The 14,824-nt window shown below is 32.7% G+C and overlaps 2 protein-coding genes across 2 annotated transcripts; one reads left to right on the top strand and one right to left on the bottom strand.

Moving 5' to 3' along the window:
* Positions 1 to 595: 595 nt before the first annotated feature.
* Positions 596 to 4,521, top strand: LOC116767009 (uncharacterized). The gene is made up of 6 exons (XM_061521664.1): positions 596 to 832; positions 1,145 to 1,333; positions 1,943 to 2,094; positions 2,466 to 2,665; positions 3,746 to 3,993; positions 4,267 to 4,521. Exons 1-6 carry the CDS (start codon positions 600 to 602, stop codon positions 4,388 to 4,390), a joined length of 1,146 nt encoding a protein of 381 aa, XP_061377648.1. The 5' UTR covers positions 596 to 599; the 3' UTR covers positions 4,391 to 4,521.
* A 535-nt stretch (positions 4,522 to 5,056) lies between these two features.
* On the bottom strand, positions 5,057 to 14,821 carry LOC116767010 (homeobox protein engrailed-1a-like). The gene is made up of 3 exons (XM_032657153.2): positions 14,010 to 14,821; positions 13,119 to 13,223; positions 5,057 to 6,409 (listed from the first exon to the last, which is right to left on the bottom strand). The coding sequence occupies exons 1-3, from the start codon at positions 14,464 to 14,466 to the stop codon at positions 6,039 to 6,041; spliced, it is 933 nt and encodes a 310-aa protein (XP_032513044.2). The 5' UTR covers positions 14,467 to 14,821; the 3' UTR covers positions 5,057 to 6,038.
* Between the last annotated feature and the right edge of the window lie 3 nt (positions 14,822 to 14,824).

Below are 14,824 nucleotides of genomic sequence, written 5' to 3' on the forward strand. Positions count from 1 at the left end.
ATTCCTGTGTTAGGGACGTAAGAAAAATAATGTATGTATAATAATAAATAAATCATCCATTTAGTTATTTGGTTGTCAAAGGAGGAATTAAATCGTCATTCCTACTTATATATAACAATATATAACTATATTATATATTAAACTATATTCAAATAAACATCTCTTCAGTTAACGCATATGAAAGTAAAAACACATGTTGAAACTACATTTTATAATTTTTGTCTGCATGTCTGTTTGTTTGGTTTAATCTCCGGAACGACTGGACCGATTTTGATGGGTATTCACTCTCAGGTAGGTAATGTTATGAGTAACTTAAGCTACTCTTTGCCGACTTCAAATGGAGAAAAGTTTTTATTCGGCTAGCAACAGCTAGTAAGAAATAAAGACGAAGCATCTACATGCTGATTAGGTAAATTTTTTTTTACTTAAAAAAAAGTCATATGTTCCTCAAAAGTAAAAAAATAAAACAAAAATATCGTCATATTAAGAGCATGTTAACAGTTACAATGATACTATCTCAACGCTGAAGAATTTTCTGCTCTATAACCCGTGTAATCTCGATAAAATAACATTCAAAAGACGTCTAACCGTCCCGTCTGATGCTAGCATACAAAATGTATAGAAAATTGTTGTGTGTTACATTTTTGTTAAATGGAGTGATTTCCAAAGGGGAATTTAATGTGAACGATATTTTAAACGATGACTTTATGCCGACGCATTTCTTCATTGATGAGTACCAATCTAATAAAGTTGATAAAACGAAGGCGGAAAAACAGATACCATCTGTGAACGGATCAGTGGACGCCGCCTTTTCTACCTTAAATTTTCACAGGTATGTATTTTATTTTAAAGAATAATAGAACGTAGAAACGAAAATATCGTAAAATCAAAAAGAAAATACATGCAAGCTATATTCTATAAAAAAAGAGTATAGGTTACTTATTTCCGTATTGGAATAAAAAAAATATTTAATGAATTAAAAAAGTCTATTTATATTTCAAATGTATTTGCTTTCTCTTAATATCAATTAAGTATTTGTACTCTTTCACAATAGGAAAAAATTTTATTTAAGGACAGATCTTATATTTTCTGACCTAGTTTAAGTTTGTTTTCTTTTGTATTCAGTACCAGATTTTTTTTAAAGGAAAATGATGAACGAATATCAATGTAGAAACTACGTAGCAGAACAAATCTTGGAGGAAATGGGTAAGAACGTACTGCAGCATAGGGTTGGGAAACCTTTTAAGGGCGTGTTCTCTAAACGATCACAGGATATGAGGAGTAACCTGCTGTACGATCCCGGTTCTGGTAACTACCAGGATTGGTTAGCCAAGTACGTATTCCAAATATGTATTTATTAAGGCATTATTAGGGTGAACCTACAGAACCTTAGTGATTTTATCTAATTGTTGTACATTACAACTCTTCTTTTTTAAATATGAATGATTTGTATCTAGATCTGAGGCCTTTTGCGAAGTAAAAAGAATAAGAGTTCTATGCTAAAGTAATCTAAAAATAACAAGATAACGATTTCAATGCTCCGTTTATTTTGCATATTCCGAATTCTTCGCCAAAAATATGTAGAACCCGATGCAGAAATATTATGTCGCATAAGTATAGAAAAAAATATATTTTGTAAAACTTACGCTGAACATAGTAATTAATATTAATAGTTTTAAATTAATCGCAATCTTTATCTACGTATTAGACAGTTTTCTAACGATGAATTTAGTTTGCCTCAGTGGTAGTTTGCGGTATTTTTTAAATTATCCGTCAATTAATTAACAAGATAATCGTAGATAAATATACAAAGCTCCTGTTCTTAAATAAGAATCCTAAGAAGCGCTTCAAAATGCTTCATAAAATATAACAAACCTGAATGCTGAATGTCATACAATTTTAAGTATAATTTTTAATTTAAAATCTATACTATTTTTTAAAGAGTGATGGCATTCAATGATCTATATCGCCAGTACAACGCAACAGTCAACACATCCCAGTTTGAGGGTCAGCAGAGAAGTGGCTATGAAGTGCGGGAAACAGATCTGGGTGTCGGCGACTCTGATGGTCTGGTGTATGACGTATCCAAACATGGTGAGACGTGTCTTTCATTCTGGTTAAATTTAAGATTAAACTTGAAAGTACTAAAATTTTTATTATATCTGGAGTTTTAAAGCAATAAGTTAGGCATTATTTTATATAGTTTCTAAAACCTTCGCCGTTTGTTAGGATGTTAGTGTAACGAAAATCTCAGACGAATGTAATGTACTATACTAATCTGAAGTGTTTGTATATTTGAAAAAAGGTTATAGTATTTTTAGATCATGATCATAAATAGTGTTTGTTGAATCTATCATATTAAGCCAGTGTTTCTCAAAATTCAATGTTTTTTGTTTGTACCGGAATACAGTGGTTGGTGGCCTCGACTACTGACACTCAGAATTGACTTTGTTCGTTAAAATCAGTAGGTGGGTATGAGTATTCAATGCAGCCTCCACCGCCTCCTCTATATCATCATCCTCCACACGGCGTCCACGAGGAGTACGAAGTGGAAAGAGAGTCACATGGTTTGGGAATCGCTGAACTTTTCGACATATCTCTAACTGGAATCGCATTTTTGTCTTTCGGCATGTTTATTTTGCAAGTCTTAATGTGTATAACTATGGTATGTAAAACTTTTTTAGTTTAATTTTGATTTTTGTGTCCCGATTCTTTCGAAATTTTTTCGATAACACATTTACTTATGTAGATATATGTATGTTATTAAAAATCTAGGACTAGAGTTTTTCAGGTAGAGATTCCGTTGTTGGGTAACCTATATATATTTTTTTTGTCTGTGTTTAATAATTTATCTCTGATTTTTTTTTTTCATATTGGGATGTGTTTAGGTTGATTTAGTATGGAGGTATGTAAATTCATACATTAAAAACAGATAACATAATCCTTCAAAAATATTATTTTCTAAATCTATCAAAAAAAATATTATTAAAGTCCAGAATAAAGATATTTCGCTAACAATAATTACAATGTCAAAAATAAAACCGGACACAAAATTTAAGTATCAGTCACGTCTCATTAGAATACTGCAAACACGTAAATAAACACAAATCGTATTATATTTGAATATATATATTTATATACTTAGGTATAACCTGCAATCTCGAAAAATATTAAATTAATTTATAATGGCAACAATACGTCAAGTAAAATGAAATCAGGCTCAAAAGGACTCGTATCCAGAGCCGTAAAAACATTTACAAAATAATAATAATAAACTGAAATCATAATCTAAGTTGCCGTTTTAAATATGGTCTTCATCCGTGCAAAGACGTACACAGTATATTTTGCCAGTGTCGTGTAGAATGGACGAGACACGATTCGGTGTTAATTTATGAATGAAATAAAATTTAACAGCTTCGACTGAATGAGATCACACCTCGTCTGCCCGTGATCACGGTTGCTGCAAAGTAACCGAAACGTCGGGATTATGTAGTTTTTAAATAATAAAATCCGCGTAGTAAATCCGAATAATACTAGTTTCATTTAGCTTCGACTGAAGTTACAATTAAGAAATTTGTTAGTAGATCTGAAACAACACAAATTCAATTAAATGCAAACATAGGAGATATGTAAAATCGTTATTTAATAAACAATAACGTAGTTCATTGAATTATATATGATCTTGATGTACGTCATTGCTGTGAGTTTTTGGTTTAAACTTTTAACCAGTATCAACTGTTTCCAGAACCATCCTCAACCGCAAATAATGCAAATGGTTGATAACACGGACAATGTAAACGTTGACGATGTGTTTAGAGTTAAACGAGAGGCGGAAACGAAGTATTCTATGAGAAAACTGAATAGTATTGCTCGATACGCATTAATGGCTATCAAACCGCAGTCTCCTGGTTGTTTGTACCGTACATTATGCTTAGGAAACAAGCAAGTGAGAGAAATGAACGACGGTAGCAAATATTGGCTGCCGCTGTGGTAGTAAGTATAGTATTATATTCTCAATTCTAAGTATTATAGTGTTTGTTTAAAGAAGTTTTATGGGAAGTTTGATCGTTGTTGATTCTGATAATATTAAATGAAGAAATCAGCTCACCTTTAAATGTATCGAGTTAACGATCAAAACGATCAAAGCTATCGAAATATTTGAAGCTTTCTAATCTTGTCTGTGTGTAGAAGAGGTATAATTAAAGCCAATTTTTAGCTTGCAAGCCTGTTAATGGGTGGTTTTATAACTATTTCTTCCATATTCAGTGCGGGTGTGTCCTGGGTTCGTGGTGGGGCTTCGCTGTCGGGCGGCGCGGGAGCCCTACAAGCCGCAGCACTGGGTCTCGGAGATGCGGACTGTCGGACTATATATCCTGAAGACTGTGACTAGATTGTCACTTATAGTTGAAGTAATTGGAGCACTGAAATGTTATCATATTTTCTATTGCATCTTATTTGTATTTCTTTTGTAGTACCGGATCTTTTATCTCCACAAAAGTCATAATTATTTTAAATAGTGATGAAGGCCAATGTTATGATAGTATACATAAATATGAATAATTGCAATAAAATTTAACTTATTTGATTAATTTCTGAATTGTAGGATTGGAGACCTTTCAATATTATTTAAACATTTTTGTGTATATTTATAACGTTCAAAGTATTAAATAAAGTTAAAACAGAAGTTAATTGTGTCTTCCTAAGAATAGTTTACAAAATTAAAGTAAAAAAAATTTAATACTTAATATAATTAAAAAAATATATATGTTTTTCTATAATATAAATTCAATAATAATCAGTGACGTCACTACATGTCTTCCGTAACGCCACCTCGTGGTGAAATGTCCAACACTCGTGATAATGCCGTCAAAACATATACAAGTGTCATTTGATTTTTTTTAATTTTTCTATTATTTATTGTAACAGAAAAATATTTTAAACAAACAAACAGAAAAACTCATTGCAACTTGCCTGTTGTAAAAATTTATGAAAAATATTCTCTATTTATAAATATGTTTCGGTGGTTGGTTAAAATAATAGTTCATATTCGGTTTGAAGATATTTATTTATAATTGTTTTTAACTACACAGAGGAAATCTTTTAATTACGTGAATCGCATAGACATGAGTTGGGAGTTAGACCTGACCATTTGTCACGCAAGGGAAATGTTGCTCTCGCGAAATATTACGCATTATTGTTTGCAAGTTTAATATTAACAAAAGTATATTAGGATTTTTAATAATTAAATGTATTTTTAACAAAAAACGAATTTTCAATAAAAAAGACTAGGTTGGGGGAGTGCGAGCTACACCCGAAATTCTTTGTGAGCATATAAATTTTAATGGATACAAGTTATTAAAGGACTTCCCAACAAAATGTTACCTGTGATATTGTATTCTTGGCTATAAAATTTAAATTTCTCATAACACATCAGGAATTATAGCCTACTTAGTCTAGACTAGCCAAATACTTACAGCAACATATTATCAAAATTATAAGATACTTATTGCTTTAATATAAATTTTTATAACTGTTCGTAATTTTTAGATACACATTTTAATTATAAAACTCTTACAGACTAGAAAGTTTCTTTTTAACTTTAAATAAATATGAACAAAATTCAAGTTAAATAGCACATCATGCATAATTAATTATCAATTTAAACAATTGCCCAATAATGTCTTAACACCTGGACCACCCACTTGAAGTGAGAAAAGTAGCGCGTTACAGCATGTATGTACACTTAACACATCAATTAAAACAGTAAATGACTCAAAACATATCAAACATCCACGAGCCCGTCTTAAATGTGAGAGATAATACAGATTTAGTATGCTAAAGTTATCAAAATGTTGATATATTTAATTTTATATCAAATCATAAAGCAATCACGTTTGTAAGAACGTATGACACAATTATCAAATCATCCGTGATAAATTTGATTTGTCTACATATTTTTTTTTGTCATATCATAACGCAATCACGTTCGTAAATAGTTTAATGATCTGTGTAAACAACGTCAATATCGTAATGTAGTCTCATGGTTGCGACGTCGGCAACGTCACGGGGGTGAACATGCAGCTTAATGGACTGTAGGTATAAGGATTTATAAGTGAATAAGTCTGAGGGGCGTGTCCGAAGATATGTCCGGGAAATAATCCTTGACGCTGGGCGATCTTGAGACGAGATGTGAGTTGTTTCTTCCATTTTGTCCTTCGATTTTGAAACCACGTTTTTATTTGAACCTCAGTGAGTCCGAGCGCCTTGGAGAGCTCCAATCTTTTTGATACGCTCAGATATTTGTCCAACTTAAATTCAGATTCGAGTCTCTCTAGTTGTTTAGCGCTGTACGCTTGTCGAGGTTTCCTCTCTGGTCCGGAACGTTTCTGCCTCCGATTATTTTTGTCATCTGCGAAGAATGTTAGTAATTAAATTATGTTGGTAATTTATAGTAAAAAAAAAATTTAAAAAAAATGTATTCGTTCTGATAGCAGCTCTGAGTCTAAAAAAAATGAGTTATTAACGGTGCCAATGTTGTATTTACAAATAAATGTCGACTAAGTGCAAATAACATCGGTGATTGGGCACACATTAACTGTCGAGATATATTGTAATATCTATTTCCTAAAGTAAACTTATTAAACACGCCTCAGTTTACAAAGTAGCTGCTCTCGCTCAGAACAAATAAACGGTGAATTTTTTCTCAAGTACTAATCGGAATTGTAGCAGTCTCTTGTTAAGTGGCTATAAACACAATCAGGCTGTTTGCGTTGCGCCTGCGCAATTTGAAAACTGGCGTGCGTGCTGCGTCATGGGGCAGACTAAGCATTCATTTAATTTTATCACACATTCATTTTATTAACAACAAATAAAATATACACAAATTAATCTACCTACCCATGCTGGTCATATTTTTTTAATAGCCATTATAATTTTTCGTAAACATAGCCTTAAAGTCGCAATAACACCTGCACTTGATATAATTTAAAATGATTATCACTTATGAGTTTAATCCTGCTATTTGCGGACATATTAAAGGTGCTGAACGAGCGCATGCCCGGCGTAATATATTTATATTTATTGGTCCGTGCCAAATAATGTTTTATTAGTGGCAATAATGTGAGTGTGGCATTAGCACTGTTTGTTATCATAATAAAGATCGTGTAACATCTCTACGATATACTTCCAAGGGTGTTAAGGCGGGATGCACACACCAGCATTGTTGGTAATTAACGCTTCGGCAGCTGTTTACTGACACCTCGGTGCGAAGTCTCGACCACCGAGCCTCCGCCGGCGACAATTCGGCGAATGTATCCACAGCTTTATCCCACTAAATGGTACGACATGTTAACGATATTGGCTTTACCTATTATATGAAGGGACAGATATTTTTCACTTTAAGTACCTAACCATTATCACAACTCATGTTTTATTGAAAATCTGAAGCGACATGTTTTATTGAATCACGTATGATTTCTTCCTGTATGTTGACTAATGTTGTGAATATTATATATTGTATCACCTTGAAAATGTTAGTTTGTAGACATCCTTCAATATAAAAAATTACATTTAATTCTTTGCAATTTTATTTAGAAAAGATGGTTGCTAATGTTTGATAGGAAATACATCTGTATATATGAAGTATGGACAGTTTATTTTTCGTCTGTTTGCGTTAGATACTGCATAAATGTCGTTAAATATAGGGTTTTCCATAAAGGGCGCTTGATCTTTGAAATGCAAAAAAAAATACATGTAGGAAAGATATTTGCGAAATTTTTTTTTTATTTGGAAGGTCTATCGACCCCATTATGTATGGAATATGACATCATTCAAATGACCGCCACGGCTTCGGTTGGTGGCGCGCACACGAAAGGTCCAATTTTCGATGACTCTGGCGCACAAATCGGGCTGTATTTGATCGATGGCGTGGCGTATGTTGACTTTGAGGGCATCGGTGGTTTGCGGCTTGTTGGCATAGACCTGCGACTTAAGAAAACCCCACAAGAAAAAGTCCAGCGGGGTCAAATCGCACGATCTCGGTGGCCAGTTCACGTCGCCTCCGCGCGAGATGACCATGTCCAGAAATTGCTCGTGCAGAACTTCCATCGTAGCGTGTGCTGTGTGGCACGTAGCGCCGTCCTGTTGAAACCACATGTTGTCCAGATCCATATTCTCGATTTCAGGCCAAAAGAAGTTGGTTATCATCGACCGGTATCGCTCACCATTGACGGTGACGGCCACACCATTATCGTTTTCGAAAAAATACGGACCAATCACGCCTCCGGCCCAAAATCCGCACCAAACAGTCACTTTCTGCGGGTGCATTGCCACTTGGTGAACCTCGTGTGGATTGGTCTCGTCCCAAATACGGCAATTTTGCTTGTTGACATAGCCATTCATCCAAAAATGCGCCTCGTCGCTGAAGATGATTTTTTTGCCAAAATCGGCGTCAACTTCCAACTGCTCTAATGCGCAGTCAGCGAACACACGGCGCTGTCTATGGTCATTAACCTTGAGCTCTTGGGTCAGCTGGATCTTGTACGGGTGCAGGCTCAAGTCACAACGCAAAATTCGCCAAGTTGTCGTCTGCGAAAGGCCGAGTTCCTGTGCGCGACGCGGAATTGACTGCCGCGGGTTTTCGAGGACACTGTCGCGCACAGCGGCGATATTCTCGGCAGATCTCGCGTTACGTTGACGCACGGGAACCGGCTGATTGTTAACTGACCCGGTTGACTCGAATTTGTCCACCAATCGACGGATAGTCGACTCGGCAGGACGATCATCGCGACCGTAAAACGGGCGAAGTGCGCGGAACGTTGCTCGAACTGAAGACCCATTTTCATAAAACAATTTTATGATTTGCACGTGCTGCTCGACACTGTAACCTGCCATGGTGGTTTGGGAGGACGGAATGAATATAACACACTGCATTTGACAGCTGTCACTCAAACAACATGGCCGCAATCAGCTGTCAAAGTTCAAGCGTCCCTATTGGAAAACCCCATATTTTACATAGGAACAATAATAGTTTAGCTTGTCTCATATTTATTAAAGCTATATATTATGATTACATTTTTAGATTTTATACTAAAGGAACTAGTTAGAAACGTTCTGCTTCTTCCAAGTGGCACTAATTTTATTGACATCAGAATTTAAGAGTTAGCATATAAAAGTTGTTAACATTTTCTAAAGTAAATATTTCTTTTGAATAAAATCTATCAAGTAACAATAAATACACAAATTAAAAATAGTATAAGTCTTAGATATTTACGGAACACATTTCTATTTAAGTTTGAGAAGTTAAAATTAATGCCATTATGTTCTTAACGAAATCAAAGTTGAGGTAGGTACTTGAATTAAAATTTAAATTAAAAATATATATAAACATAGATTACGGGATTTCAAGAAATTCAGCGGGTTGTATGATCGAACCTTGCTCGAAGAATTCTTCATTATATATTTTGATTTTTATTTTAGCTTTAAAACTGTTAACATTTCTATCACCGTGATTGTAATAAGCAAAAGAATGGAGAAGACTAATTGAAAAAGTTAAAAGGTCGTAATTATGGTTACAATAATAAAATAAATAAAAAAAAGATATCAGAACTTGAGAAAAGAAAGTTTTGAAGAACATATTCTGGCAACATCGTCCTACAATGTCATTAAAAATATTATATAATCAGTAAAAAAAGAACAGTCCTCAATGGATAATTATATCAAAGATTTTGGGAAGAACACGAATAATTAATTTAGATTCTCTTCGTAAATTAATATTATATATTGATAAGTTAATATTTCAAAATATCTATATACTCGTGCATACGCATTTCGCTATATATTTACGTGTTTTATATTTAACTAAGATAAAAATTTTGTTAATTGCAAAAAATAGAGAAAAAAAAAATCTATTTTCTTGTTAGCAGTCGTAGTAATTTTGCAGATAAAACTAAAAAAAGAAATAAATAGGTGAAGTCACAGGCACTAATATGTATACATTATAACTTTACACTTATTCATTTTGTTAATATAATTATGCTTACATAATTCCTGAATAGGCAATATATTATAGATTAATTTAAGTATGTCAAAAGTTCGATGAGACTAAAATATAATCGTGGAACACTACAGAACGAACATTTTAATTTACTATTGTAGATATTTGGCGTAACTCACGAGGTTAGTTGAAAGTAAGTAAGTTTCAACTTTTATTATGTATTTTATATTAAAGTAATATTGTGGTGAAACAGGAATTAAAATAGGAACACAAAGAAAAATTCAGCAACGTCATTCGAATCTGTTACCTCTGAAAATCACCATCTAGCTAGTTGCCTTTATTAGTGTGTGACTTTAAATATATTTGTTTCATCAATCAATAACAAAAACAATATCACAACAACTACTCTTGCGTTACTTGATCTATTTAATTCATGTTAAGCATAAATATCAATTATAACTAATTATTACGAGTCATCTAAGATATTTCAACTATTATTCAGATACGGAACCAATCGGAAGGGATGGAGCAACAATAATTTAACGCCTTAATAGTACGAAACAGCAATTATTCATAAGGGATGCGTGTGAACATTAACACCGGACGAGGACACGCGAAGTGTTGCATGCGATCTTAAATTGATGCTGGACCAAATATCATTATGGAATTATATTACATTGTTCAATTATATCAAACACTAATATATTAATCTAATTGTTTTCCTGTTTGATCATTTTTTTTTTATGTTTATTGATTAAAAGTTTTAAAATAAATTAAATGAAATATTGCGTTTTCAACACTAATAAACCGAGTAGAGTATACTATATTGAATAATTATTTAATCTTAAATAATGTGTACATATTAGTATTATACTATAAGAATATTGTAATTGGTGATATCTAAGGTTTTCGCGGGTATTCATTAAAAAAAAAAACAATTTTTTTCCTGATAATACGTGTTTTTTATTATTGCTAAACCATGTGCTCCCGACGCTTCGATTCCTTTACATCAACCGCGATCACGACAGACGACATGAAAGGGTTTAGTTACGAAATAATAAGACGTAATATCCGAAAAGCTTAGTTCCATTTAAATATTGTAATTGGTTGAGAGCTTTCATATAATAAGAAGTTAATTCATATAAAGCTGAATAAGATAGTTTTTATGATTTGCTTAATTCATTAAACAATTATCATTTGTTTGAGATTATTTTTAGCGATATGTTATAGGCAGGTTACGTATCTCATATGAAAATTTTATTGTAAATTATAAGTTGACTTACCTAATGATACCAATAGTGTGCAAATTTTAATTCCTTGATTAACATATATAATTTTAAATGAAAAATCGATTAACGTTCGTTAGATGTACATTAAAACTTATAGTTAAGTTGCAATATGCAATATTTCAACAATAATGTAATTAGTTAATTTGTCTTCTTTCGGGATTATTTTCATTTATGCCACGAAATAAGATTTAAATAAAATTTAAAACAAACAAACATTTAACACAAGTTTGCATCCCTAAACTATACACATAGCGTCTCCCGTTTCTACATATGTTAATACTATAATGTCAAGAATTATAGATAAACAGTTAACGCTCCGTATGTAGTGTAACAATTGAAGCTTATGGTAAGCATATTGGGCTATGTTAGGACGAGCGGAGAATTTTTTTTTAATAGATGTGCTTTTTCAACTAGCCTTATAATAAAATGAATGTCACTATAATATTGATTTTGAATGCTATGGCTTCATTCGCACAGGAATCGTGGAATATTCTGTCAATTTGAAATTTTATTTCCTGGACGAAATATAATCTTGAGTACTGTGTGGAGGAAACAATGGAATAAAGGCGTGGTCTGTCCAATGGAATAAAGGCGTTTATTTAATTATTATCATTATTTTTTTTTAACAGAAGATTCTAGTTATTTAAATGAAACTAATATTACTCGGATTACTACGCGTATTTTATTATTAAAAAAAAAATCTCGTCTCATCTGTCCGTAATCACGGTTGCTGAAAAGTAACCGAAACGTAGGGAGTGTGTAGTTTTTTAAGAATAATAAAATACGCGTAGCAATCGGAAAAGATGAGTTTCACGTAAATGAATACTCGCGAGTCTTAAACCTCAAAAGATCCTAGTTATATTTTTTCCAGCCACTATTGATTTTTAAAATTTGTTAATCGCGACTTTTAGAATCTATCGAAGACAATCAATGTCTTCATTGTGTCATATAGAGAACTGCAATATATATTAAAGAGTAATAATTTGAAGCATATCACACAAAAATAAAAACTCTTACATTTTTAAGCAATTTTCTGATAATATGAATTGTTTATAAATACTTTTCTTCATTTAAACATAGTTTATTAAAAGAAAACGGAATGTTGTTCAGGCGAGTGTGAATAGGCTTCCACTGGTATATTTTGTCACTAACCACTTCAGGGGCACTTACGTCCATTAGCTCTGTAGGAATAGCCTGTGATGAAAAGTAATAATATTACAGTCATTTGTAATGGCCTAAAAATTTCTTTACATCCAAGCTATTCCCGTGTTTTTATAAATTATCTTATCAATATTTAGTCAGTTCGCATATTTTCTTATTAAAAATACACTGTCAGAATGTTTGCCACTTGTGCTATAGGAATGTTTTTCAGTGAGTGCCCATACATATTCAACATTGTTGCATTTTCTGTAAAGCATTCGTATAAAAGCTTCCAGCACAAATTGTATTAGAATAACAATTTAAAGTTTATTTATAACTATAGTTATACTATCATGATTTGTAGAAGTCAGCAAGATTTGAGGAAGATCTAGTTATTTAAATAAATATGTTCTATATCCCTATGTTATATTCACTGTTACTTTATACGTTAGATAGACAAACTTACATTTTTTACTACGTGCTCGTATACTTAATAATATATTTTTCTATACTTTGCCAAAAATGTTGATATTATATACCTAAGCGATTCTGCTGAACAACGCCGTTGCAATTGATATTTATCGTAAAAATGTCTCTACACGTAACAAAATTATATAATACGACGCGTAGTATAGTACGTGTGCAGCTAAATTTCCTACAAAATAATATTTTATTGGTGTATTTTGAATACTTACCATAAAAAGTAGGTTGTTGTGTCGCCAGCCAATGCGCGTACGCATGTCCCGCCAAGACATCAGCACTGTTGATGGAGATGTCCGGACATGTTGAGGTCGATGACACTGTGGCAAAAATATTACTCAACTAAATTAATGTCAATATTTCGACCGGATTTGTTTAAGGAAGTATTTAATCGGATGTCAAGTAGAATCTCTTTTCGCGCATGAATTATTGATAAAAAAAAATATACCTATATTTGGTATACATATTTTTTTAATCTGTTAATTATGTATAAAGTACGGTTGTCGGATATGTTTAGTTACTACGTGTGGTGTAAGTTTTATACCTTTTGAAACGAATCAAATTAACGATGTCATAGCTGTTTCTGAAATGTATTTCAATGATAACTAGAGGAGCACAGCTATCTGAAGGGACTATGTCGTCAGTTTATATGGCTGAGGCCTGATGAGATATTAGTTTTTCGTCTTCAGAATCTTCGAGTACCGGAGCAAGTGATGTAAATACATATTATAAAATGATGAAAAGCTAGATGAATGTAGCTGTCTACATTCATCTAGCTTTTCATCATTTGATCAAGTGTTTCATCATTTGATCAAGTGATAGATAAAGATCACGTATTTATTACGTATATTAAAACAGTTTTTAGATAAAAATTTTCTATGTACGTTTTTTATTATAGAAAAAAATTTGGTAATACATGGCATAACATACTAAATGATAGTTTAATTAATGATCAGCGGTTTATATGTTCCTTGTTGACATTGAATTGTAAATACTAGATGGATGTTATTATGTTATTTTAAGAATACATTCTAAATTTAAATTCAACTTTTTTAATCGAGAAAAAATTATGAATAATATGTTATATATGTTTGTATATTTTATACCATTATGTTCGTCTCCCGTCTCCTCTGGGTTATCGGCGTCTTTGACGAGTTTTCTTTGAGTTTTACTCTCGTCGTTGCCTAGTATACTGTCTATCAGAAAGTTTTTCCCCTTCGTCTGTAATAAACTGTTTGCGGAATCGTTTATAATTTTAATTTGTTCACTATCACAAACCCGTTTCTTTTTCACCGTCATTTTGTTAGCGTACAAGTTTCTGCTGTATATAATACTATCGACAGAGCCGTAAGCTATTGTATTGTAATTAATACTATTCATTTGTTCACTGTTCTCACAGATGACATCGACGGTTTCATTTTCACTGTCCAAATCGGAATCCGATTCCACGAATGTCCGTATCTCTGTACGTTCCTCCGTCAAATCATTCGTGACACTGACATTATTATCAAACTTCCCTGTATCATTCTCACACGTGCTAGATATATAATCTATAGAGTTCATTATTTGTGTAAAATATTAACACTTTAAAAAAATTTATAAATTACATAATATATTTAGCGTGTTTAAGTACAACTGAATGCGTTATAACGCGTCGGATCTCGATTTAATTGTTTCGTAAAATAGGTGGCACCGATGTTGCGGGTGCTGTAGGTATCACTCGGTTGTGATGCTGGGCCGCTACTGGCTGATCATGGGTCGGTGGGGATAACGCCATCTTAAGAGGTGGGGCCTCGTGTACACGCTGGGAACATTCACACCTTTCTTTTATTTGATAACAAGTTATATGAGAGCTTCTTACAACACAAAAGACCCCTAAAAGCTTATGATGGAGGTCTGCGGGGTAGCTCTCGGTTATTAT

The sequence above is a fragment of the Danaus plexippus genome, chromosome 10 (genome assembly GCF_018135715.1).
Source record: "Danaus plexippus chromosome 10, MEX_DaPlex, whole genome shotgun sequence".
NCBI lineage: Eukaryota > Metazoa > Arthropoda > Insecta > Lepidoptera > Nymphalidae > Danaus > Danaus plexippus.